Source organism: Girardinichthys multiradiatus, chromosome 11, assembly GCF_021462225.1.
Source record: "Girardinichthys multiradiatus isolate DD_20200921_A chromosome 11, DD_fGirMul_XY1, whole genome shotgun sequence".
In the NCBI taxonomy this organism is placed as follows: Eukaryota; Metazoa; Chordata; class Actinopteri; order Cyprinodontiformes; family Goodeidae; genus Girardinichthys; species Girardinichthys multiradiatus.
Window position 1 is genome coordinate 2,917,044 of NC_061804.1, and position 23,808 is coordinate 2,940,851.

Here is a 23,808-nt window from a genome sequence, read left to right on the forward strand (position 1 = left end):
AAGTGATGCTGTTTATCATACACTAATACACAACCACAGAAAAGGCTGTATTATTATTAGTACAATTCAAAATTCAATTCAAAAATACTTTATTAATCAGAAAGGGAAATTAAATGCTGTTGTTGCTCATATTATAAAGGTTTCTTCAAAGAGCAATCAGAAAGAAATTATGAAATTATTATTTTAAGTTGACTGCATTGCATTGTGGGGACAGCTGAGGACACGACACCACTGAAGGACTTCAAAACATCCACAGGTGCATCTGACGATAAAAAGAAGCTCAAAATAGCTCTGAGAGAGCAGATGTGAAAGAATCAAGGGTTCACAGTTAACTTTAACAAAGACAGAGCTGCAAATTGTAGAGCAAAAACTCAGCTGGAGTGTGCCAAAAAAATGCAATATCCAGTAAAGCTTTTAAAATATTTGTCTTTAATTGCAGTATAATCACACATTTATTTCTTTTTTACAAAATTCAAATTTAACAAATCTTATAAAAGATCATTTACGTGAAGCTTTTTTTGTAGTTTATGTTTTAGTTTGGGCTGCACGGTGGAGCAGTTGGTAGCACTGTTGCCTTGCAGCAAGAAGGTCCTGGGTTTGGCTCCAGGGCGGGGGTCTTTCTGCATGGAGTTTGCGTGTTGCATGGTTGTTTGTCCTGTATGTCTCTGTGTTGCCCTGAGATGGACTGTTAACCTGTCCAGGGAATACCCTGCCTCCTGCCCATAGACTGCTGGAGATAGGCACCAGCTCCGCTGTGACCCACTATGGAAGAAGCAGTATAGAAAATGAATGAATTAAGGTCTCGAGGAAAATTGTTTTAGTAATCCAGGACTTCCTGTGTCCTGTGGACGTAGAAACGACGTGACACAAAGGCCCATTTTTCCATCTACTCTTCAACATTTTCTTTCTTTTTCCCCCAACAATATAAATGTGCTCAATTTAAAAGTTGGATATTTCTAAGCTGTTCAGTGTGAGATTATGCTGCTGCAATAAAATATGAATTTATTTTAAGGCATTTTATACATCTGTACTCAATATTTACATACACTGTAAAAAAAAAAAAAAAAAAAAAAAAAGACCATGAAATCAGACTACACCTTTCCAGTTTTAGGTCAGTTAGGATTACCTAAATTATTTCTATTTGCTAAATACCAGAATAATGAGCGATATAATTTTTTCCCTACTTTTTTCATATTAAAACATTTTCTAAATATTTAGTAAAATTGGCTTTTTAAACTTTATGCCTCTGACAAGCTTCTCACAATAGTTTGCTGGAATTTTGGGCCATTCCCACTGACAGAACTGGTGTAACTGGGTCCGGTTTGTAGGCCGTCTTGCACACACCTTTTCAGCTCTGCGCACAAATTTTCAATAGGACTGAGATCATGGCTTTGTGATGGCCACTCCGAAACATTGACACTATTGTCCTAAAGTCACTTTTAACTAATTTGGTGGTATATTTAGGGCCATTGTTCATTTAAAGGACCAATTTCTGCACAAGCATTACCTTCCCAGCTGATGTCTATCTTCACAATGCCATCTGTTTTATTTAGTGCACCAGTCCCTCATCTAGCAAGACATCCCCACATCATGATGCTGCCTTCCCCATACTTCACAGTTAGGATGGTGTACTCAGGCTTGCGAGCTTCCCCCTTTTTACTCCAAATGGAATTTTTAATTTTAATTTTATTTTTAGTTTCATCAGACCACAGGACATGTCTCCAAAAATAAAGGTATTTGTCTCTTGAGGGCATTTGTCAACATGGTCTTTTGCCTTTGTTCTGGGGTTTAGTCTGTTAGAACGTTAAATAGTGAGGAGGAAAAACAGGTTATGTGTTCTTATACAGCAAATGTTTTTAAATGTATTGTTTAAAACTTACATTCAAGATCTTTAACTTACTGCAGCATTCTTTTGTAGGGTACATACTAGCATAATTGCCTAAGTTATGAATTAGGCAATTATGCTATGAGGCTAACAATATCCAGAAATTATAATCTTGGACAAAGTTTTGTGCATTAACGACTCTTTTTATTTCACCAAAACAAAAACGTTTTGACCACTCATTACATTTTAAACCAATATTTAAACAATAATTACCCTTTCTGTGATACCATGGAAGCAAAATCATGCTTTAAACTGATAATATATATTTATTAAATTTACACAACACATTTTCATCTAGGATTTAAATCAGTCAGTGTCAGTTACGGTTAGTGCCATAAAGTTTACTAAAAAGATTTTTAGGCTCTTTTCTTTAAAACACTTATTTGACGCTCATAAAAAGTCACAAATGAATATATTATCTCTGTTTTTAAACATTCAATTTTCCTAAAACAGTGAGGTACTGTAGGTTTTAACAAACATTACGTCTACAGTAAGTCTGGTCTATTGTCAGCAGTGAATTTTCTGCTTCCAATGAAAAGGTTAAATGGCATAGATAAATTTAAAAAATAAAAGAAAACCCTCATTTAAAAATTCTGTAAATAAGGGTTTCAGTAAAGGATATCAGTGAATTTAAAACAACAATCTTATTTAATAAGACAACAGTGAAATGATTCTTAAATTAACCAAAACAATAACGACTGTAGTTTAATTGGCAATCAAACAACATTGGCCTAAGTTTACATTATGCATTAGAAAGTACTAAAAAAAGATTCTTTAAATATATAATGCAATGTTTTGTTATTTGAGTTTACTGGTTTATTTCTAGTGGTCTGTTTCAAGGCTGCTGACATGTAGATTATTCTTAAACTAAAATATAAAAACGTTTAGTAATGGAGTGGTTCTGCTTTCATGTAACTCGTTGCAGCTGCAATATTTTTGCATGAGAAATGAGTTCATGTTGGTATTACTCACAAGTCAAACTGACCTCGGATAAAAACGTACAAAAACACACACGGGTGTTTATACGAGCTCTTTTAGCCTGCTTTGCTGAACAAGAGGTGTTGGTACCGTACCTGTAACCAGGGTTCCTATGCATTTTTCATTTCATAAATCCATATTCTTCCAGACTCAGAATTGAGTGATTTATCGGTAAATTTTTGTCCAATTTAACGCTTAAATACAAAAGTTCAGTTTAAATGAACTCTGGATGCTTCTACGGTTGTTAGACTTTAAATATGGGAACGGAAAGCACCGTTAAAATCCAAAGACTGGAAGTAAAGAAATGAATAAGACAGGAATGAACACTTCTCTGCTCTGTCAATGCAACAAGTATGTGCAGTATGGTTTCCAAGATAGATATGCCTAAAGTATTAACCTTAACAGCCGACCTGATGATAACCAGGATCTGTTTAGACCAACTCATTTTGGAAATTTGGTACATTTAATTGCAAAGGAATAAAGTTTGGAAATATAAAAAAAATTTCTCACTCTTTTTTAACTTTTTTTAAATAACCGATCAGACCTGGAAAACAGTTAAATCAAATTCCATATTTTTCTGAACTTTTCAGGCCTAGATAGGAGCCCTGTGGAACAAAAATGTCAAAACGCAACATGAAAAGACATTACAGAGGCCACCCTAACAGCTTTAAGGGACTTGGAAATTTGATTAGATGATATCAGTACTATAAGAGAAATAAAATGACTAAAACAGCATAAAAATGAAATTTAAAGACACAAAAGGTGATAAAGAAAGTGTTAGGAGCAGTCAACGTTCATGCATTGGTTATTTTACATTAGAACATACAAACCCGTTAGCTTGTATTTTTGAGTTAATGTTCTGAGTTACTGCTTAAGCTGCTTGGCTCGAATGCTTACATCAAAGTTCAGTTTGTTAAGACTAAGTATTTGTACCGTAGCAATTTCCTAAAACTTAAAAAAACATTAAAAAACGAAATATTGTGCATCAGCTAGTGTGGTTTTGTACTCAAATACTGATGAATGAGCCTCATTATTGAAACTTTTCTCCATTCTAGACTCACTCTCTATTGGGTATAAATCTCATATTGGTCAAACTGCTAAACTTAAAGTTACATGACAATCTAAATGTAGATGAAATATGTCAACGTGGATAACATGCACTGACTGAACCCGTTTCAAATTTAAATGTTGGTATTAGCTGGTTTCTAAGGTGCAGATCAGACTCATCACAGAGCTGAGATCTCAGCAGACAGGAGAAGGTAATAAGGTGCACCCCAACTAAAAGTGAAATGTTTCGCCATCTTCTGCCAACTCCTCTAACCAGCAAACACCTGTGGCTTAATGGGTGACGGAAGGTTTTCATTGTCCACGTTATTGGCATCAATGGCGGAAACCTTGGAAGACTTAATCTCCAGAGGATATTTCTCCAGGATGCCGTGCACCTCCCGCTGAACGCCCTCAGACCAGGAGAGCAGGTCTGCCTGGAGGCTCTGAGCAGCCTCCATCACTGCCTCCTGCTGTCTGCAGAGACCTGACAGCAGTTCCAGATTGTGGTTGAGCTGGGCCAGGACGGGATTGGTGACGGTCACGCCGACTCCTTGAGTACCGTCCACCCAATCGCCCTCGGAGCTGTTAAATCGGGGGGAAGCTTGACCCGACATGTAGCGCTCAAACTCCTCTGGAGAGAGGTTGAGAGACTGAGCGTCTAGCTTCTCAATGAAGGCCACTGCACAGCACTGAAATAGAAAAACAAGTGTTGAAGCTGCTTGAGTCACACCGACAAGCCCTACCCGGTGAAAAAACAATTTAATTTTGTGAATTCATGATTTAATGCAAGAAGATCCCAGAAGAGAAGTTTTGCAAGTATTTTAAGCAGTGTTGGCTAAATGAAATCCTGCCTGGTATGATGAAATATTCATGACACATTTCCCACTGATTTGTATTCCTCTGCTTGAAAAGTGGTCTTCATCTCTGGTGTTCAAGGGCCGATGTTCTGAATGTTTTAGACGTTTCTCCGCTTCACCATCCCTGAATCAAATAAGTGGCTCATTAACAACAGAACCTGATGAAAGGAAATTCAGCCATTTGAGCTCACTGTGTTGAAGCAGGGACACGTCTAAAAACTGCAGGACACCGGGCCAGGAGGTACGAAGTAGGGGTTCCACTGTTGTACATCCACCACGTATCTGCTAGACTAATTACAGCTTGTGAGGAAGTTTTTATGGTGGAATAACGTTTGGACCTGGGTGTAACACCCAAATGTAAGAATGAGCAAAATCACCAATAAATACTTATTTTGACATATAATATGCATGTGGGATATGAATGCCAAAAACATATAATATATATGCCAAAAACCTCAGTTAAGGTAGATTTGTACGTTGTGTGGAAGTAATGTGTGAATTGAATGAAGGTAATGATGAGTAAAGGTAAGTTCCAGAGAATAATCTGTTTATTTTGGAATGAAAGCCCCAAAGCTTTAATAAGTAGCCCATAAATTAATACGTAGCCTATAGGTTCTGTAAGTAACCTGTAAGTTACATGAATTAACATGTTGGTCTCCTTTAAGTAAATGTTGGTGAAAATACAGTAAGCTGTAGGTTCCACAAAACATCCTGTAAATTTTAAAAAGCTCATTTCAAACTTTACAAAAATAGTCTATAAGGTCTAAAAATCTAGGAAATGTAACATCTAAGTTCCATTAAAGCAACATTTAAGCTTAATTAAAGTAACCTGTGAGGTAAATTAAAGTAAGCGTTAAATTGAATTAACCTGTAACTTCTGGAAAGTTCTCCAAAGTAAATAAGTGTTAGGAAATGCAACACATATTCCATGAAAATAACATGCAGTTTAAAACAAATGACCTCTAAAGTTTCCTAGACGTGTCCCAGAAGATTAGGAAAGCAACTTGAGAAAGGTCTGAGGAGTAACCTTTAAGCTCCATTAAAGAAACATTTCTGGACCAGAGTTCTGGAAAGTAGCCTACAAAGTCAGTGAAAGTAAATGCTAAGTTATGGGAAGTAACATGGAAGCTCCATTGAGGTAACCTATAAGAACTGGAAAGTAGCCTGAAAGGTACCAGGTTCTAAGTATGGTCTGAGAAATGAAATTTGGGTTAGATGAAAATATCAATGTTTAAGTTGCATTAAAGTAAGCTTTAAAGTGAGGAAAGTATCCTGTAAGGTAGGAATGGGCAATATGGACATGAAATTTTATGAATGCCCATCCCTATTATACGGTGAGCGAAAGTAACTGTTGAATTCTGGTTAAATTCTGGATTGTAACCTGCAAACATAATGTTATAAATGTAATGTTACGTTCTATTAAAGTAACCTGTACGTTCTGGAAGGAAGCCTATAAGTTCAAGGAATGCTTTTAGACAGTGGACGGACACCAGAAAACCTGGAGAAAATCCAAGCGGGCAAACATGAACATGAATATAATTTTACTGACATATCTCCATCAGATGTTGTTAAGAGTACTCTATATCTAAACGGAAGTAGGGCAAGAAATAAAAACAGACCAGGTTGGTGAAGTAGTATCCGTCCTCTCCGGTCATCAGCCTGCTGGGGTTGCAGAAACGGGTGATGTACTGGATGTTGGACTGAAGCCGTGGAGGGTTAGCTTTGAGCACGATGTAAATGAGCGCAGGAAGAAAGTCATCCGCAGAGGCCGGCTCATTTTTAGTGATCCTGATGGCACTGAAGATGTGTTTACTGCAACGTGTGATGCAGACAAGTTTGTCCCGGGGTACCCTCTTAGAGTCCATCTCAATGATGTCTGGAACAAGACAAGATATTACGCTTTCCTACTCTTCTGTGATACAATGCTAAATGTATTTAGTGTAGAGCTGCAGGACGGGGAACTTTACCCACTGACCAACTGACATATAGGGAAGGTTATCATTTTACTTAAACCTATTATTATTATTATTTATAGCTTGTCCAAAAAGTCACCGTTACTGCATGGATGATTATGTTTCAGCCGAAAAGTAATGAATTCTAAATGCAGTGAGTAGCTTGGAAAAAATGATTACTGATGAATTATTGGCTCACATCAAGCAAAAATCAAAGGAGATAGTTGAAACTGCAAAAATTGGGTCAAGAACTGTTCAACGCATTATTATAACCTGGAAGGGTAGCGTGGAACCTTTACCTTTCCAGAAGAAATCGAGTTGGATAAAAACCCATGAATGAATCATTAAAACATTTTTTCTTAACCTGTAAGTTCTGGAATGTAAAGTATAATATCTGGATAATGAAAGATAAAGTTCTTGAAAGTAATCTGCAGAGTTCGAGTAAGTTGTAGAAAGTAACCTTGAAGTTCTGTAAAGTACATTGTAATATACAAGTTAGGTATATTCCAGAAAGTAACCTGTAAGTTATTAAAACTACAGGTTGCTTTTGGGTAGGTTACAAAAAGTAACCCGTCAGCTACACAAACTGTCATATCAGAATAATGACGCTAGGTTCAGGTAGTTTTCCTGTAAGCTCCAGACAGTAAATGGAAAGTTCGGAGAAAGCAACCTGTAATGCGTTAGAAGGTAACCTGTAAGAGTCTGCTAATTATTATTATTTTGAGGTCAAGAGATGATAATTACTTTACATTATAGAATTATTTAAATATTTTACTGAATATACAATCCAATAAAATGTTTTCTGAGCCAATTAAGGTGTTAATGAACCTACATTATTACTCACCTGTTATAGCTTTGACCACATTCTCTGAGACTTCAGGGATTTCTTCATCCATGGACACACACAACATCTGGATGGTCACCCAGTGCAAAGCCCTGCAACACAACTGATCGTCACTGTGTGTTGATAAGACGTAAAGCTAAAGGTTAGTTCTCAGCGAAAGACATCACCCCCCGCCCCGTGGGACATTAACACGCGCAGTCAGCAGCTGCCACTGTGCCGGTTCACATGTAAGAAACACACAAAGAGCTCAGCTAGAAATGGCTGTGGTGTAATGAACTGCAACGACTCAGACAGACGTTTTCAAAGACGGCTGAAGATTAAAGACAAGCGTTTTGCAGCGAAGCTTTCTGAGACTTAAAGTCGCAGACAAACATATTTTACACACATGAACATGCCTTCACTCCACTTTTCTCTGGTATAATAGCTCCTGATACAATGAAGACATAGGCCAGATCAGAACCCAGACAGCGCACCTTATTCTATTCTGTGTGGACAGGTCCTTCTTCTCATCGTCAGTTGTTTCTGGACAGAAGACGCTCTTATACAGACGGGTCATGATGTACTTTTCCACCTGGTCCATCACCTGCTCCACCGATTCTGAGGAGCCTGATGAAGAAAACCGATGAGTTCCTGCTGGTGCAGCCATCTTGTGGTAGTCTCTGTTCATGCTGATTGATTTACTTAGAATCAGCTAAATGATTATCAGAAAATTAAAGGATGGCAGAACTTTGACGAGCTGACCTTTAAAGTGACTCATCAAGCGGTCAGCCAAGCTCTGGTAGAAATCCTGGACACACTCTGAGAGCTCATCTGCACTCAGGTCCTGTACAAACAAGAAGGTAGAGAGAGGTTAACTTCTTTAGTTCTGAAGAACCGGACATCATCCTTTTCCTGAATACAACACACCTTCTTGCTCGACATGTTCACAAGGAAGGCCCGGCACTGCTTATGGATCTCTCGGCCCGGTTTATGAAGGTTCTTCAAAAACTCCACAAAGTCTTTGGACACTTGGTCTGTATCGAAGCTTGCGTGGCGGCTAATCGATGGACTCGGCGTCTTTCCATCCTGAGTTTCTAATCAGAAACAAAAAAACAATTACCCACAATCTCCTTCAGAAGCTAACAGAGTCCACCTCTCTGAAGACCAAGGAACACATTTGACAGGTCGGGAAGAAAGTTGTGGGGACGTTTAAATTAGCATTGTTTAATTAAAAAATATCAGGAGCTTTGAACATCTCACAGAGGATTGTTCAATCTAGCATCGGAGAATGGAGAAGGGTGGGCAAGGAAAGCATTAATCAGAGAATCAGCCAAGAGGCCAATTACCTGCAGAGATCTACAGCTCAGGTGGAAGAATGTGTTGAAAGGACAAATATAAAATCAGGTCTATGGAAAAGTGGCAAGAAGAAAGCCACTGCTGTAGTAAAGAGATAAGAAGTCCTGTTTGGAGATTGTCATAAGCAAAGTAGGGAACTCAGCAAGCATGTGGAAAAGGTGCTCTGGTCAGATGAGTCTAAAATTGAACTTTATGATCTACATGCAAAAGGCTTTGTGAAGATGCATGGAGCTAAATATAGGACAATCCTGGAGGAAAATCTGCTAGAGGGCTGAAAAACACTTGAGTGGAGCGAAGGTTCACCCCTCAGCAGGACTGCAACCCAAAACATACAGCCAGAGCCAGTGTGGTTTAGATCAAGGCATTTGTTCATTAGAGTGGCCCAGTCAAAGTCCAGACCTAAATTCAATTTAGAACCCATTGCAAGACCTGAACATTGCTGGTCATAGACGCTATCTCTATCCAATCTGACTAAGCTTGAGCTATTTCGCAAAGAAGAACGAGCAAATATTTCAGTCGCTGGATGTCTGGTAGAGTCATGACCCCAAAGACTTGCAGCTATAACTGCAGCAAACGGTGGCTCTACAAATGAGTGACGCACACTTTTCAGATCATTTTCTTTCTAAATGAAAGCCATGTTTCATTTTCCTCCCACATCACAATAAAGCACTAGTTTGTGTTGGTCTAGTACTAAAATGTTTGAAGCTGTGAAAAGGAGCAGCATAGTTTTAGTTAAGAGAAGGGAAACCAACTCAAATTGTTCCGGAGTACAAAATAAGTCAGATGATGTGAATTAAACTAGAAATATTCAAACAAAGCAAGCAGCACCTTTCTTGGAAGCAGTTCGCGATGAAGGGCTGAAGAACTTCTTAACGGTTGTCACTTTCCGGGTCTTCTCGTTGGTTTTCTTCTCCTCAAACTTGGAGAAGGGGGCGAGGGAGGCGTGTCCTGCAGGCGACTGGGAATGCACTGCGTGACTGCTGGCATACGCCTCCTCCTCTTCTCTCTGCAACCTGCAGCCATGAAAAAGTTAAGAGACATCAAAATAATGAGAGGGAAACGAGCGCTTCTGGTATGACCGAGCTTCATGAAAAGCTGTGAGGATGTGGGACACGATCAGCATGGGAGGGAGGTTTTAGTGAGGAGGCAGCAGCAGCTGGCCTTACTTTTCTGCCAAGGCCCAGTCGTCCTGGATTTGCTTCTGCCGCACCCGCTGATACTCCTCCCTCCAGCACTTGGAGCACAAGCCCTGCCATGCTGCGTTTCCATAGTAGCCGCATCCCTTTTTGCACAGCAGGTCTGATTGGTCCACGTGTATGCCCCGTCGCTCCGTCCGCTGACTCATAATGCTGGATGACCTGGAATGGAAAATGAATAATTTGTTTTATTAGTGGATTTGTATGCGCCACTGAACAGACTGATTTCTCTGCTGCCACACTCATTATTACAGACAGCTCTCACAGTTTACACAATGACAGATTTCCCTTAACTCCCTCAGCTGGACGTAAAAACACGTATGACAACCCATGTGGAAACAAACCTACATTTGCATGAATAAATCTGGAAACTTCCCTTTCGTGTCCTTCAACTGTCGCTTCAAATTAAATCATTATTTTCATATTTTTCAAATCTGAATCTTATCATAAAACCATTATGGATCCTGGAGATGATTTGAGACAGCAGTACCAGAATCTTATGCATGGCGCCGTGAAGGAGCAGCTGCCTGGGGTTCGATCCTCAACTTTGGGACCTTTGCTGCATGTCTTCCCTCCTCTCTCTGTCTGGTTACTTTAAATAAAGGCCACTAGCATCACAACATTTTTACAATCTTTAGAAAAATCCAACTTTTATCCAACAAGAAAATTCGGGAAGATGCGTGCCGATCTTTGTAGGTTCGGAAATGACTACAAGAAAACAGATACTCGCCTAAGTCTGCCTGTATCCACAGTCACTGCAATAACTAAAAACATCAGAACAAATGGAAATGTGACAAACAAGAATAAATGAGGGGCCAAATTTACTGTTGCACAGCACAGAGTGAAGAGGATGGTAAGGGAAATGTATTCAAATCTGTTTGGAGAACTGCCGCAAAGAGTGGTCACCAAGTCTCAAGGAATAACGCCTTTTTAAACCTGTGGAGGCTGCTCAACAATACTTAATTCCCTGGAACCTCATGCTTTGTTTAGATGAGACTAAGATTTTTTTGTTTTTAGCAACAAACACTCCAAGAGGGTTTGGCTTAAAAACAAAGAGTAATTATGTGGAAAATCCTCTCATGCCCATTGTTAAGCATAGTGGAGGATCTATGATGCTATGGCCCTCTTTGGTCACTTTTCTAAAAGGCCCTGAGAACCTTGTTAGAGTGCAAGGAATCAAGAACTCTTTAAAACACCAGGACTACTTAAATAAAAATAAAATGGACTCTGCTAGAAAACTGAAAATGGGTCATCATCAGGTCTTTCTGCTGAATAATTCAAATAATCCAAAACATGTCAATCTTCTTCCATGGCCATCTCAGGCCCCGGACCTAACTCCAATAGAAAACAAGCGAGAAGAGAGCAGAAGAGAACCTAGGACCTTCAAAACTCCTAGACTTTGATCTGTTGTGCAAAAGAAAATGGTCAAAGGTACCCGTGACTTTGTAAAGAACAATTACTTCTTAACAAGAGATGTTTTTCATGCAAATTAAAACCAATGCAGGAAACAAGCAACTTCATTTTCAAATATGAAAATAAATCATCTCTAAATTGTGCAAAGTTTTCACAGTTTGTACTTTAAGGACGTGGACTGAACTCCATCTGAATAGCAGAATCTGCTCCTTGGGTCACATGAGGGCTATTTATATATATATATATATATATATATATATATATATATATATATATATATATATATATACAGGCTCAGAGAAACAGTAAGTGTGGATTTAGTGACATCTAGCGGCGGAGGTGCAGATTGCAGCCTGCTAAATTAGCCCGTTTTATTCTCGAAACTCGCATCTTTAGGGGACGTTTTCTTGTTATTAATTTACTTCCTCCTTTGGCATTATAAACGTCAACGCAAATGACTAAATAAAAAAAAGTTACTTCCTCAAAGCTGGAAAAATGTTTTCAGTAAAATCGTTGCTTTGTTTTAGGAAGTGACGAATCTAAGAGGAAATGGAAATGTGTTGGAAATTACTAAACTTACTTTATGACAGAAATGATCAACTGGTTCCCTTCTGAAGAATATTTTTTAAATCCCTGCTAAAAGCCCCTTTCTAATCAGCAGTTTTAACGTTCATCTGGACTTCTGCTTTGCTTACTGTCATCATGTTGAAAGCAGCCACATCCAGAAGATACCAAACAGCTTTTATTTTTCACTCCAAAGGTTATAAGGGCAGCCTGTCTCAGGTTCGGAAAATATGCTTCAAAATTGCCCGGCAGCTTGCTGGAAACCTACAAGCAACGGTTTGATTTGTCTTTATGTTGATTCATTGATATTTTAGATATGTGTCATGGCTGCATGATAGAAGTTGATCTAAACTACAGGGGCTTTTAATATTTACCACATGCACCAGACATAGAGAAAGGTTATCCTTTATGTAGAGTTCCTGTTCCATTGAGTCTATACCAAGTATGTAGCTTTTAGTCTGTTTAAAAAGATATAATCTGCTATATAGCTTCATTGGGTTTTCAGATTTCATTTATTAAAATTTTTTCTCCAAACTATTTTTTTTGTTCGTTTACATACAGTGGGATCTCACTTATTGCAGTAGCATAATCTTACATTGAGAAATGTAACCTTGAAACTGGTTGCATTTAATTAGTAGTGGAAAAAAAATCATGTGAAGGAATAATTGTTTTAACATATCACTCCCATCCCTGCAGCTAGTACTTACTACAACCCCCTTTTGCTACTAGGACAGTATTTCGTTTTCTATCACAGGGGTGTAGCATGCAGAGAGAGAGAGATGTTTGAGTACACCCTTTTCACAAAATCCCTCTCGTTTGTCCGAAATCCTGGATCCTCTCTTATTCACTCTTCTCTTCAGCTCACCACACAGGTTTTCTATGGGATTTAGATCATTATCCTGCTGAAAGAACCAGTAAGGATCCGTTTTCAGCTTTCTGGCATAGGCCAAATTAAAACCTTTAAGATCTCCTGATATAGTAAGGACTTCCTTGTACCATGCACTTTAACCTCCACTGTAGTAAACAGTGGACATAAGTGCTTCTTCATATAATTATCCTGTGTTATACAACTAGTATGATATAAATAATTCTTCAGTAACATCTGTATGAATGGTTAGGCGTAGTGATTTTGTAAAAAGAAAATCTAAACAGGAGCAGATGATTTAGGGCAACAAATATATGTTCTGCTTTATAATTCTACCATCAACTAGTCTAAACTGTCCCTTTGAAAAATGCAAAGACAGCCAAAGTCCAGATGGAGACTCTGTCAAAATAAAAAACTAAACTAAATAATGATAATAATAATATTAAATCCTCTAAGAAGATGCTTGCTTTGCTGCTACAGTGGGGTTATTGAAAACATTATTACACGGAGGTCAGTTGTCACCATTGTTTAAACATTTCTTGCATTTGTGTTTTTATTTTTGACTGATACGGTAAATAACACTTAAAGGTGTTCTTATTAGCTGCATTCCAGTAGCTGCTAGGGATCATTTTATGTAATTGTATTAATTTTATTACACTTGAAACGGTAAAGAGAGCTTTCTAATCCCCGTGTCTGTATGAATTTGCGCATGTTTGGGGTATATTTACCTTAACACTGGATGTTTAGGCGGCTAACAGATTTAGCTTTGATTTAACAGCTTTCTAACGGAGCCTAGCGGTCTCTCCTTTAACACGGACCGATTACATTTTATGGGGATTAAAAGGTTACAAACCCGCTGGTCCGCTTCGGTACTCACCTGTTATGTTTTCACCGACGAGAAGCAGGAACAAACCAGCTCCTCTGCGTCCCTGTCCGATGACAGGGGCACGCTTCGATGATGCGGACAGTGACGCAATCACGTTGGAAAATGGGGACGCCGTCAGTGGCGTTTAGGCCGCAGAAACTTCTGTTTATCGATAGAATTAGCTTAAAAATACGAGTTTTAAAACTCAACAGTGTTTACAGGCAAGTACTTGCATTTGCTGGTGTTTTTGGCTCTAATTCAAGGTTTGACTTTTAAAAGTTTCGTTGGTGACGTCCCGAAAGCGCAAGCGTCCTCTCAATGACGTAAAAGACCGAGTTAATACGAACATCTACGAATAGATCAGGACACTCTTTTCTTTTTGTATTACACAATAATAATCGTAATAAAGTCAGCATTCGGATTCATCGCATTATATACCTGATTTATTTTAAGTGAATTATTATAAGTATTTTATGTTCTTATCAGGTCCTAATTAACAACAAGTGACATATCAGCATCTACAACGGCTCTTTGAAGAAACCTACATAATGAGCTACAACAACATTTAATTTCCCTTTGGGATTAATAAAGTATTTTTGAATATAACAGACTACAAATATTTAGCCAATTTGCATAAACTGTGCAAAAATTCAGCATACTTTTACTCCTTCCACAGACAATAACAGGGCAAGAAGCAGCTGCACGGACAAACAGATCAATAACAAGTGTGATCATCTCTATAAAAGCAGGGGTTTTAATAGATGTCAGGTTCGGAGTATTGAGATGCCAAAGACGAAATACATCAGCCCTGATCTGAGAGAAGCAGTTGTTCCTGCTTGCTTTTCAATCTGAGAATCTAACAGTTTTTGTTTTGTTTTTTTTACTGTAATTTAGGCCTCTAGCAGAGTTACTGACTTTAATAAATAAGTCTGCACAGTGAATCTACCGATCATCTGGAGGGACAGAAACAGCAAGATGTGGGTCTCTTATTTTGGCCCAAGTGGACAAAACTACACACTGGACAGACAAAGAGAGTACTCAGCTGTGTAATACTGTAATTGCACCAGTCAAAAGTTTGTACACCCTCATGATACATATGAATATTGTATTCTTTTTAACGCTTTTAGTTGTGCATTTTTCTTCCAGGTTAGAAGAATGATACAACAAACTCTAATTCCCAAAAGAGAATTGGGCATACAACTTTTGAATTTAATGCAATTTTTCTTTCATCCAAACAAGGGTAAAATTACACATACTAGGTCAAATATTTACATACACGTATAAATGAAACTCCTCTGATCTGTTAGAGTTCATTTAAATTAGTTGGTTTTCTAGCACAGACTGGACTTTATACATGTCATACATACATTTTCAAAAGGTTATTGTTAGTCTGCTATATCTATTAAAAATGAATTTTGATGTTTGTTTTTAATTCATTGTCCTGTTGGAACTGTGTCCATGCTTTACCCATCTAACCCAAACTTTCCCCTCTGATTAAAGGAAATGGATGGGGATGTGCTGGAACAACCTAGGAATCACCAAGGCTCAAACTGACTATAAACTAGAAAATGCTGGAACATCGGGGTCACCATCAACAGTGATTCGAGTTTAGCATTGAAATGGACTGAGAGGATGTCAACCAAGAAACCTATGCCTTCAGGCTTGTCTGAAAATTGCAGCTGCCAGCATGAACAAGTCTAATGCTTTCTGGGGAAAGGTTTTATAGTCACAATGACAAAAAGTATCTTTGAAGGAGTCAAGGTGAGTATTTTAAATTTAAAAATACGACAGCAGCTGTCAAGCATGGTGGTGGAAGCATCATGCTGAAGGGGAGTTTTGATTTGATGGTATGGTCCATCGCACAGAGTGGATCTGTGGAACCTCCAAAAACCTGGACACAACTGGGTATTCCACCAATACCGAAATGTAGTGGATAATGGAGGCTAACTTTGACCTTCCTTGAAAATGTATAGACTACGCCAGGAAATCAACCATTTTAAATAGGCACTACTACTTCTGATAAGAAGACTGGTCAAATATCCAGCCAGAAGTATGGCAGAAACCTGTTGGTAGCTGCAGAAAATGTCTGATTTTTCTCCAACTTAAGGGAGTCCTAGCCAAATGATTGTGTTTTTATAGCTAATCAATAATCTCATACCTATCCAAACAGTTCTCAGGTCAAATGAATGATTAAAAAGCCCCAAATCAATCACATTTGTGCTAATAATGAGTATGCAAACTGACATTCCTTTCAGGTAAAGAGAGAAAAACAAGGGGCGGGGCTTGTTGTGCTCACTTTTATTTTAACTAGCTTTTTTTTTACAAGCAAAATACTAACTGACTTTCTGAAAGGAATTAAAAAATATAGATATTAACAAATATTTAAAGCACAAAGATAAGCTTGTTATAAAGCAGCGAGTTTTATGCCAGAATCATCAGAGAGACAGAGCCTTGCTGCACCACCACACCTGTTTGAGAAATCCTCACTTCAAGGTTCAGATTGTAGAATAATTGTGATCTTGAAGCCTTCAAATGTGCAGAAACAGAAGCATGAATCTTCTTCCCTGGATGGTCAGATATTTGTTACAGAGAGCATGTTGATAACCTCACCCTGACTGGGTCAAGTAAACACAGATAAGGCTCATCTCACAGTGGTCGGACAGACAGTTTCAGCCATGATCCTGACAGCTCGCAGTTTGTGTCTCCCTTCTGCAGCCACCGTCCAGGAGTTGTTCTCAGTGGCTCGAGATGCCGACATCATTCCAGACATCTCTTTGGATCCTGTCCTCACAACTTTCCTCTCCCTGGACTCCCCCGCAGCTCTCCAGCACCAGTATGGCTTCCTCCAGCGGAGCATGAGTGGCGAGCAGCAGGCGGCCTTCAACCTGAACCTCACGGCGGAGGTGGACTGCTGCAGGGTCACATATGGAGGCGTAGGGGTCATCGCTTTAGCCCTGTCCCTGCTTTTTGACCAGGTGGCCCGACATGTAGGTAAAATACTTCATTTTTGTGTTCTATGTCACCTAAATTATATATTTTCTGCTAAAATATTATGTCAAAGCCAAATTTCTGTTTCCCGTCAGGTCCGAGTACAAGGTTCAACAGAGGGCTTCCGTTCACCTAAGGGATCCAGAGCTGAGAGGATTTTCGGCATCAGCACATCTTCAAGAATCGGCTCGATTATCCACAGCTACCTCAGTCTCATCCCTGGCATCGCCAACAACGAAGAGAAAATGGCTGAGACCACCGAGCTCTACGACAACTTGCTAAACCTCGAGCTGATCGACCACTACGAGAGGATGACCACCAAGAAGAGAATGAGCACAGAGTCCATGCAGCAGTGGTTGGCAGGAGCTGCGTTTCATCTGCACCTCAGGATCCACCAGGTGAGGCGAGGCAGATAAAAACCGTCCAGGAAGTGAACTTCCTTTAGGGAAAAATGTGTATTTCTTAGAATAGCAAATCAAGACATGAGGTTAGATGAAGCAAAGATTGGTATTATCTTTTCTATTAACCTATGTGTTTTAGAATCACCCATCAAGGGATGTACAGAGGTTTGATAACCTTTTATTCCTCCTAACTTTTCATTTGAAAAAAACAATAGAGCTGAATTGAATTATAAAGAATCTGGTTCACATCAACAATCACGTTCTAGCTTTTAGAAGTGGGGCACTCTGACTCATCCACCTTTGTGCTTTCAAACAGAAACAAACTAAACGTGACATGAATAAATCATGTGAATAAACAGTTTTGGTGTGTAAGTGTACAGACCTCTAAAACAAGTGTTTGCCCCATTTGTTTTTATGTTTTTGCATTTATATCTCTCTTAGATGTTTCAGATCATAAAACTATCCTTATTGTCAGGCAAATATACCCTGTGTGAATACAAAATGCTGTTTTCGAATGATGATTTCCAAGGTCTCCAATACAACCTGTATTTTACATCCCTGCAGAGGTATTTTGGCCCACTCTTCTTTGCTGAATTGTTTTTATTCAGACACATTGGAGGATTTTTCAGCATGAACGGCCTACTTAAGTTTTTGCACAGCATCTTGATTGAATCGAGGTCCAGGCTTTGACTAGGCCACTTCAAAATAAATTTTGTCTCATCTTTTTCGTCAATCAGGGGTGGACTTGTTGGTGGGCTTTGGATCATTGTCCTGCTGCTTTACCCAAGTGTGCTTGAGCTTAGGCGCACAATCTGGTGGACAGACATTTTCCTTTAAGAATTCTCTTCTACAGAGCATGGTTCAATCAATTATGTCTAGTTCCTGAAGCTGCGCCAGATCATCACGTTTGGCCATTAATATGTTTTTTTTTTTCTAAACTGCTGTTAGTTTTATGAAAAATGTTAATGGGACACAAACCTTAAAAAAACTTCAAATTTTTTTCTCGCCAGTTTACCAAAGGTCTAGGAGATTGTCAGGATGTTTTTTGCCAAATGTGAGGGAGCTCATATGTTTTTTTTTTTTTTTGCTTAGCAGTAGTTTTCACCTTGAAACTCTCCCATGGAGGCCATTTTTGTCCAAGTTTATTCTTATTGTTGAGTCATGAACTTTGACCCTAACTGCGGAAAGTGAGGTCTTGAGGGCTTTAGATGTTGTTCTGGGTTCTTTTGTGACCTCCTGGATGAGTCATGAAGCTCTCTTGGAGTAATTTTAGTAGGCCGGCAACTCCTAGGAAGGTTCACCGCTGTTCCATGTTTTCTTCTACTGTGGTTCATTTTCAAAGCCTTAGAAATGTCTTTATAGCCCTTTCTCCAAAGTTATAAATATCAATAACTTTGTTTCTCATCTGTTTTTGAATTTCTTTAGATTGCAACGTGCTGTGTTGGGTTTTGAGGTTGTTTAGTCTACTTCATGCTGTCAGACAGGTTCTGTTAAAGTGACTTAAGAGATGGGTCTGGCAGAAATTAAACCAGAAAAATTAAGTTAATCCCAGTAATTCCTATTTTATCAGGGAACGGCAATTTTATTTTCAAAAAGGGCTAGATTTTTTGGGATAGCTTTATAATTAATAAAATTATTGTTTTAAAGCTGCTTTTGTGTTTGCTTCAGTTATGTGTGTCTGAGATTTACACCTGTTTGATGATGAAGGCAATGAAGAAATCTGCAATCTTTATTCCTCCTTTGACAGGTCCGTCTTCACTCTGTGCCATCAGGATCCATCGAGTCTCTGCGTCTGTCTTATAAGACAGGATTAAATCGCCTCGTTCATGGCTACATCACCTATTTACGTAAAAACGTCTTGGAGACTGAAGCAACAGGGCTACTGAAACCTAAAACTGGACCAGGCAGCAGGACGGAAAACAACAGCACCTCCAGCATCAGTAATGTGATGGTTAACCCAGCTGATGCCACATCCAATTCAACCGCAGGAGAAAACACAAGCTGTAAAGGCTTTGGAGTCAGCGAGCTAAGAGGAAGAAACGCCTCCAGCCTCGATACTTCAATAGTTCAGTGTATCAGGGAGGAGGAAGACAGCAAGCCTGGTCTGTTAGTCATCGAACCTCAGAGAAAAGTGAGTCACAACATCCAGCATCACCCCTGTGAGTCTCCGGCCATCCAGCAGGCTTTGGTGACTCGTATAATGAAGGCCCAGGACCTGCAGCGCAACAGGAACTTCTTCCTCTATCCTGAAAAAGTCCTACAAAGCCTTCTGAGGCAGAAGGACGACTTTGAACTGAAAGCAAATTAGACTGAAATCAATTTTCAGCTTCAGTTATCAAATCCCCCCAATAAAACACTATATAGACAAAAAATCACTCATTCCTTCAAAATTTTACTCTGAATCAGTCAGTGTAAAAGTGGCTTTCCTGGTAATGACTGGACTTTGACAATGTTAAGGTGCAGGAAATCAGAGGAGAGGAAATACGACTGATTTGATCAATAATTGGAAATTTCCTTCAGTTAATTTTTCTGGTATTTACTATAGGTTAACCTCAAAATGGGAAATCCAATTGATCCTTATATTCTCTGTTCTATATAACCCTATTTTGTCACATTTATCTGTACCAATACTGATGGATTTTAATGTTTACTTTAACTATAATTTGAAGCATTGTATTACAACGCTGTACACTCTATTATGGATTTATATTGTATTAAATATTATAGTGCACAGTCACTATTGATAGAAATTTAATTTATTGCTTGTGTGAGTTTTTATAATATTGAATAAAATAATTTGTCTTTTTGGAAACAAAAAATAAGAAATAAGGGATAGCAACAATTCTAAGACAACATAAACTCCCATTCCAGCTAAAACATCAATATATTTTCTTCTTATCTCATTTTATGTATAAGCAAATGGAGAAGGTTAAGTACAATTTTTCTAGTTTATGAAGATATGCAAATGAATGTAATTGATTTTTCCATGTACATTTATGAAGAATGGTATTTATCCATTAAAATAAAAGAAAAATACTATTTTTGTCAATACTTTTCTTGCTAATAGTGATTGTTCTGTTGTTCTATTGAGTAGAACCGGAGTAAATTCATGGTTTATTATAATCTTTGAGCATTTGTTTATGGAATTTGGAGAATTTAACAGGTAATTAGCTAATATTAAAGTCACATTTTAAAATCTAATCCAGACCTACAACTGTTTTATAGATATGGCAAATGGACTGAATTTAAATAGCCATTTCGAGTCATACTGACCACTCAAAGCGTTTTCCAATAGAGCCACATTCATCCAGTTGCACTAACAAACACTCACATTTATACACCAATACACAGATCCGTAAGCAACTTGAGGTTAAGTGCCTTGCCCAGGGGCACATCAACATGTGGCAAGTTTATATGTACCAACCATCGCCTCAAGTCAAGTTTTTCTATCACCTGTTTCCAAAAAAATGTTTTTTTTTATATTCTAAGGAGCAATGTATGAAGAATGACAGCAATATCCTTCAGTTTTAGACAATATATCAGAAAATACTGTCAGATCTCAGTAAGGCAGTTATTTAGTGCTATTTTATTTCTTCTAGTTTTACCTCACCTATTTAATATTAATGTTTACTAAAGTATATTTTAACAAAGTGTTAAAGTTCATATGAATTCTTGTTGTTTCATCGTATTTTCTACTTTGTTTTCTCATGGTGCCTGTCTCCAGCGGTCACTGGGCGAGAAGTAGGGTACACCCTGGGCAAGTCTCCAATCCATCATAGGGCAACTCAGAAACACAAAGGACAACCAGGAACACACACGCTCCTACAAGGGAATTTGGAGAAACTGTTTTGGGACTTTTGGAGGAAGACGGAGTACCCGGAGAGATTCCCCACATGCACGAAGAGAACATACAAACTCCATGAAGAAGGACCCCAGGCTGGGGATGGATCTGAACCCAGGACCTTCTTGCTGCAAGGCAACAGTGCTACCAACTTCCACCATTCAACCCAGAGTCACTAGTTTAAGTCACTTTAGGACATCAAGAGACAGAAGACTGTCAAACTCACTAAAATGTTTTAAACCTTACACACATAAGAAACAGTATTGATGCATAGAACACATACAGTATTTGCCCCTTACAGTTTTCTTGAGTTTGTTTTATTTATTTGTCACAGGTAAATGTTTCAGATCATTAACCAAATTGTAATGTCAAACAAAAATAACCAGAATAAATACATAAACGTGTTTATAAAATGCATTCATTTATTGAAAGAAAGTAGGTCTCTAGGTCAATCTGGCTACATCCTGAATTAACAGTGATTAACCACATTTATTAGACAGCTGAGTTCAATGGACAAAGGCCTGACGATAGCAATCAAGAACAACATGAAGTAGACAAAAATATCTGAAACAGCAACATGTCATACCCTGATCTAAAGAAATTTAAGAAGAAATGAAACCAAATCGTAGATATCTATCAGTCTGGAAAGGGTTTCAAAGCCATTTCTGAGGCTTTTGGACTGCACCCAACGACAGTGAGAGCCACTATCCACACATGGATTTAACATGGGGTAATGGTGAACCTTTCTAGAAGTGACCAGCCTTCCGAGAGTGCACTGATAACTCATCGAGGAGGTCACAAGACTTCAGAACATTTAAAGCAAATTAACCAAACTTGCTACTTCCCATATGTTTTCCCTGGGCCTGGTGGTTGGAATAATAAATTGAACGCAGTGAAATGTGGAAAAGAATCTCAAATGAATCAGTTCAGTAAAGCTTTAAATACAGTATATTTTAGCATCAGTGAATCCCAAAACTGAACCTGCTGCTCTGATTGTTGCATTTTTAGCCCAGATGATACAGTGGTATGAAAAGGGGTTTGACCCCTGATGTCTTATTTTTTGCATGTTTGTCATACTTAAGTGTTTCAGATCATCAAACTAATTTTAATATTAGTCAAAGACAACGCAAGTAAAAACAAAATAGTTTTTTAATGAAGGTTTCTTTTTATTAAGGGACAAAACAAATCTAAACCTACATGGCCCTGTGTGAAAAAGTGATTGACTCCTAAACCTAATAACTGGTTGGGGCGCCCTCAGCAGCAACAACTGCTATCAAGCATTTGCAATAACTTGCAATAAGTTTTTATTGTGCTGTGCTGTGGAGGAATTTCAGCCCACTCGTCTTTGTAGATTGTTACAGTTCAGCCACATTGGAGGGTCTTCAAGCATGAACGGCCTTTTTAAGATCCTGCCACAGCATCTCAATAGAGATGTGTTTTGGATCATTGCCCTGCTTCAGAACCCAAGTTCGTTTCAGACTGAGGTCACGAACAGATGGCCAGACATCTTCCTTCAGGATTTTTTTACTAGACGGCAGAATTCATGGTTCCATTTATCACAGCAAGTCTTTCAAGTCCTGAAGCAGCAAAACAGCCCCTGACCCTCACACTACTACCTCCATGTTTTACTGTTGGTATGATGTTCTTTTTCTGAAATGTGGTGTTTTGTAGAAAAACTTGTTTTTACCAAGACAGAGGACAGAGACTGATGATTGTCACTCAAAAACAGCTTTTTTATAATCTTGCAAGAGAGAAGGATTTTTTACAGCATTGGAGATGTTCTCAGTAGTGCTGCCAAATCATTCTGCCCAGACAAAGCAAAGGTTCTCCTTATAAGCTACAACAGTTTTCAAGGTAACTCTCATGAGACCCAGAGAGACGAGGTGAAACCTGTTGTCCTAGACATGTTGACAATGGAAATGGAACCTTGTACAATGTGGACATGTTATATCATACAAGTGAATAGGAGAAGGTTGAAAAACTGATGCCAGATGTAATGGGACACATACCAGAGAAGGTGTCCGTAAAAGACTTACACCCTTCAATAAACTCATTTGACAGGTGACCTTTGACCTTTAAGCAGGGTTATTGGGGACTGAGAACAGGTGGCAACAGGTGGTGGAGGGCATGTCCAATGGGGGTGTAACTGATTGGCTGTGGTCATTATGAGCGAACCCTTGAAATAACCAAGTAAAAGTGTTTTTGTGTGGTTTGTGAGACATGCATCCAGTGAAAGCCTGAAATTTCAGTTAATTTTGATGGCTCTGCAGCTAATGAAAACCCCAAGTTCTGTTTTTCACCAAATTAAAACATTGCAGGAAACCAATTTTAATAAAAGCCACTCATGCTTAACAAGTTGAATGAAGGAAAAGTCATGCCTTTCACTTTTATAAATAATTAATCTACTAAATGAATTGTTCACCTAAACTGCATAAACACCTTTTCATCCCAATACAGGAAACAACTGATGGACATAAACAATATGTGTTGTCATGAACCCTAAAGGAATTTAGTATGGTCGACTTGCTTAAAAAAAAATATGTTAGACAAAAAGTATGAAATTGAAGGATGTTTACTTAGACCTTATTTTGAGACCCGTTGGAAGGTCTTGAATCTTTTTAAGCCACAGGTCATGTTATAATTTTTCGATTTGACCTTACTTAGAGCCTACAAGATTTTTTAGAAGTTACTGACAAGAAAAAGTTTAAGATGTGGCAAACTCACTAGATCCATCTCACTCACTAAGAGACAAAACATTTAATGTTACCCACTGTTTT

The 23,808-nt window shown here is 38.5% G+C and overlaps 2 protein-coding genes across 2 annotated transcripts; one reads left to right on the forward strand and one right to left on the reverse strand.

Moving 5' to 3' along the window:
* Positions 1 to 2,007: 2,007 nt before the first annotated feature.
* Positions 2,008 to 13,919, reverse strand: rabgef1 (RAB guanine nucleotide exchange factor (GEF) 1). Its single transcript, XM_047378504.1, has 9 exons — positions 13,814 to 13,919; positions 10,065 to 10,256; positions 9,727 to 9,911; positions 8,470 to 8,636; positions 8,305 to 8,386; positions 8,037 to 8,169; positions 7,564 to 7,655; positions 6,387 to 6,643; positions 2,008 to 4,599 (listed from the first exon to the last, which is right to left on the reverse strand). Exons 2-9 carry the CDS (start codon positions 10,241 to 10,243, stop codon positions 4,180 to 4,182), a joined length of 1,515 nt encoding a protein of 504 aa, XP_047234460.1. The 5' UTR covers positions 10,244 to 10,256; positions 13,814 to 13,919; the 3' UTR covers positions 2,008 to 4,179.
* Positions 13,920 to 15,007: 1,088 nt separating this feature from the next.
* LOC124876679 lies at positions 15,008 to 20,229 on the forward strand. Its single transcript, XM_047379640.1, has 3 exons — positions 15,008 to 16,788; positions 16,885 to 17,187; positions 18,938 to 20,229. The coding sequence occupies exons 1-3, from the start codon at positions 16,477 to 16,479 to the stop codon at positions 19,496 to 19,498; spliced, it is 1,176 nt and encodes a 391-aa protein (XP_047235596.1). The 5' UTR covers positions 15,008 to 16,476; the 3' UTR covers positions 19,499 to 20,229.
* The last annotated feature ends 3,579 nt before the right edge of the window (positions 20,230 to 23,808 follow it).

Excerpts from the sequence above, each read along its gene's own strand:
- rabgef1 (XM_047378504.1), bottom strand. The coding sequence starts at position 10,243 with ATGAGTCAGCGGACGGAGCGACGGGGCATACACGTGGACCAATCAGAC. Across the intron at positions 9,912-10,064 it reads GACTGGGCCTTGGCAGAAAA|GTTGCAGAGAGAAGAGGAGG; the intron begins GTAAGGCCAGCT and ends TCATGGCTGCAG. Across the intron at positions 8,170-8,304 it reads CTTGATGAGTCACTTTAAAG|GCTCCTCAGAATCGGTGGAG; the intron begins GTCAGCTCGTCA and ends TTTCTTCATCAG.
- LOC124876679 (XM_047379640.1), top strand. The coding sequence starts at position 16,477 with ATGATCCTGACAGCTCGCAGTTTGTGTCTCCCTTCTGCAGCCACCGTC. Across the intron at positions 16,789-16,884 it reads TTGACCAGGTGGCCCGACAT|GTCCGAGTACAAGGTTCAAC; the intron begins GTAGGTAAAATA and ends GTTTCCCGTCAG. Across the intron at positions 17,188-18,937 it reads TGCACCTCAGGATCCACCAG|GTCCGTCTTCACTCTGTGCC; the intron begins GTGAGGCGAGGC and ends CTCCTTTGACAG.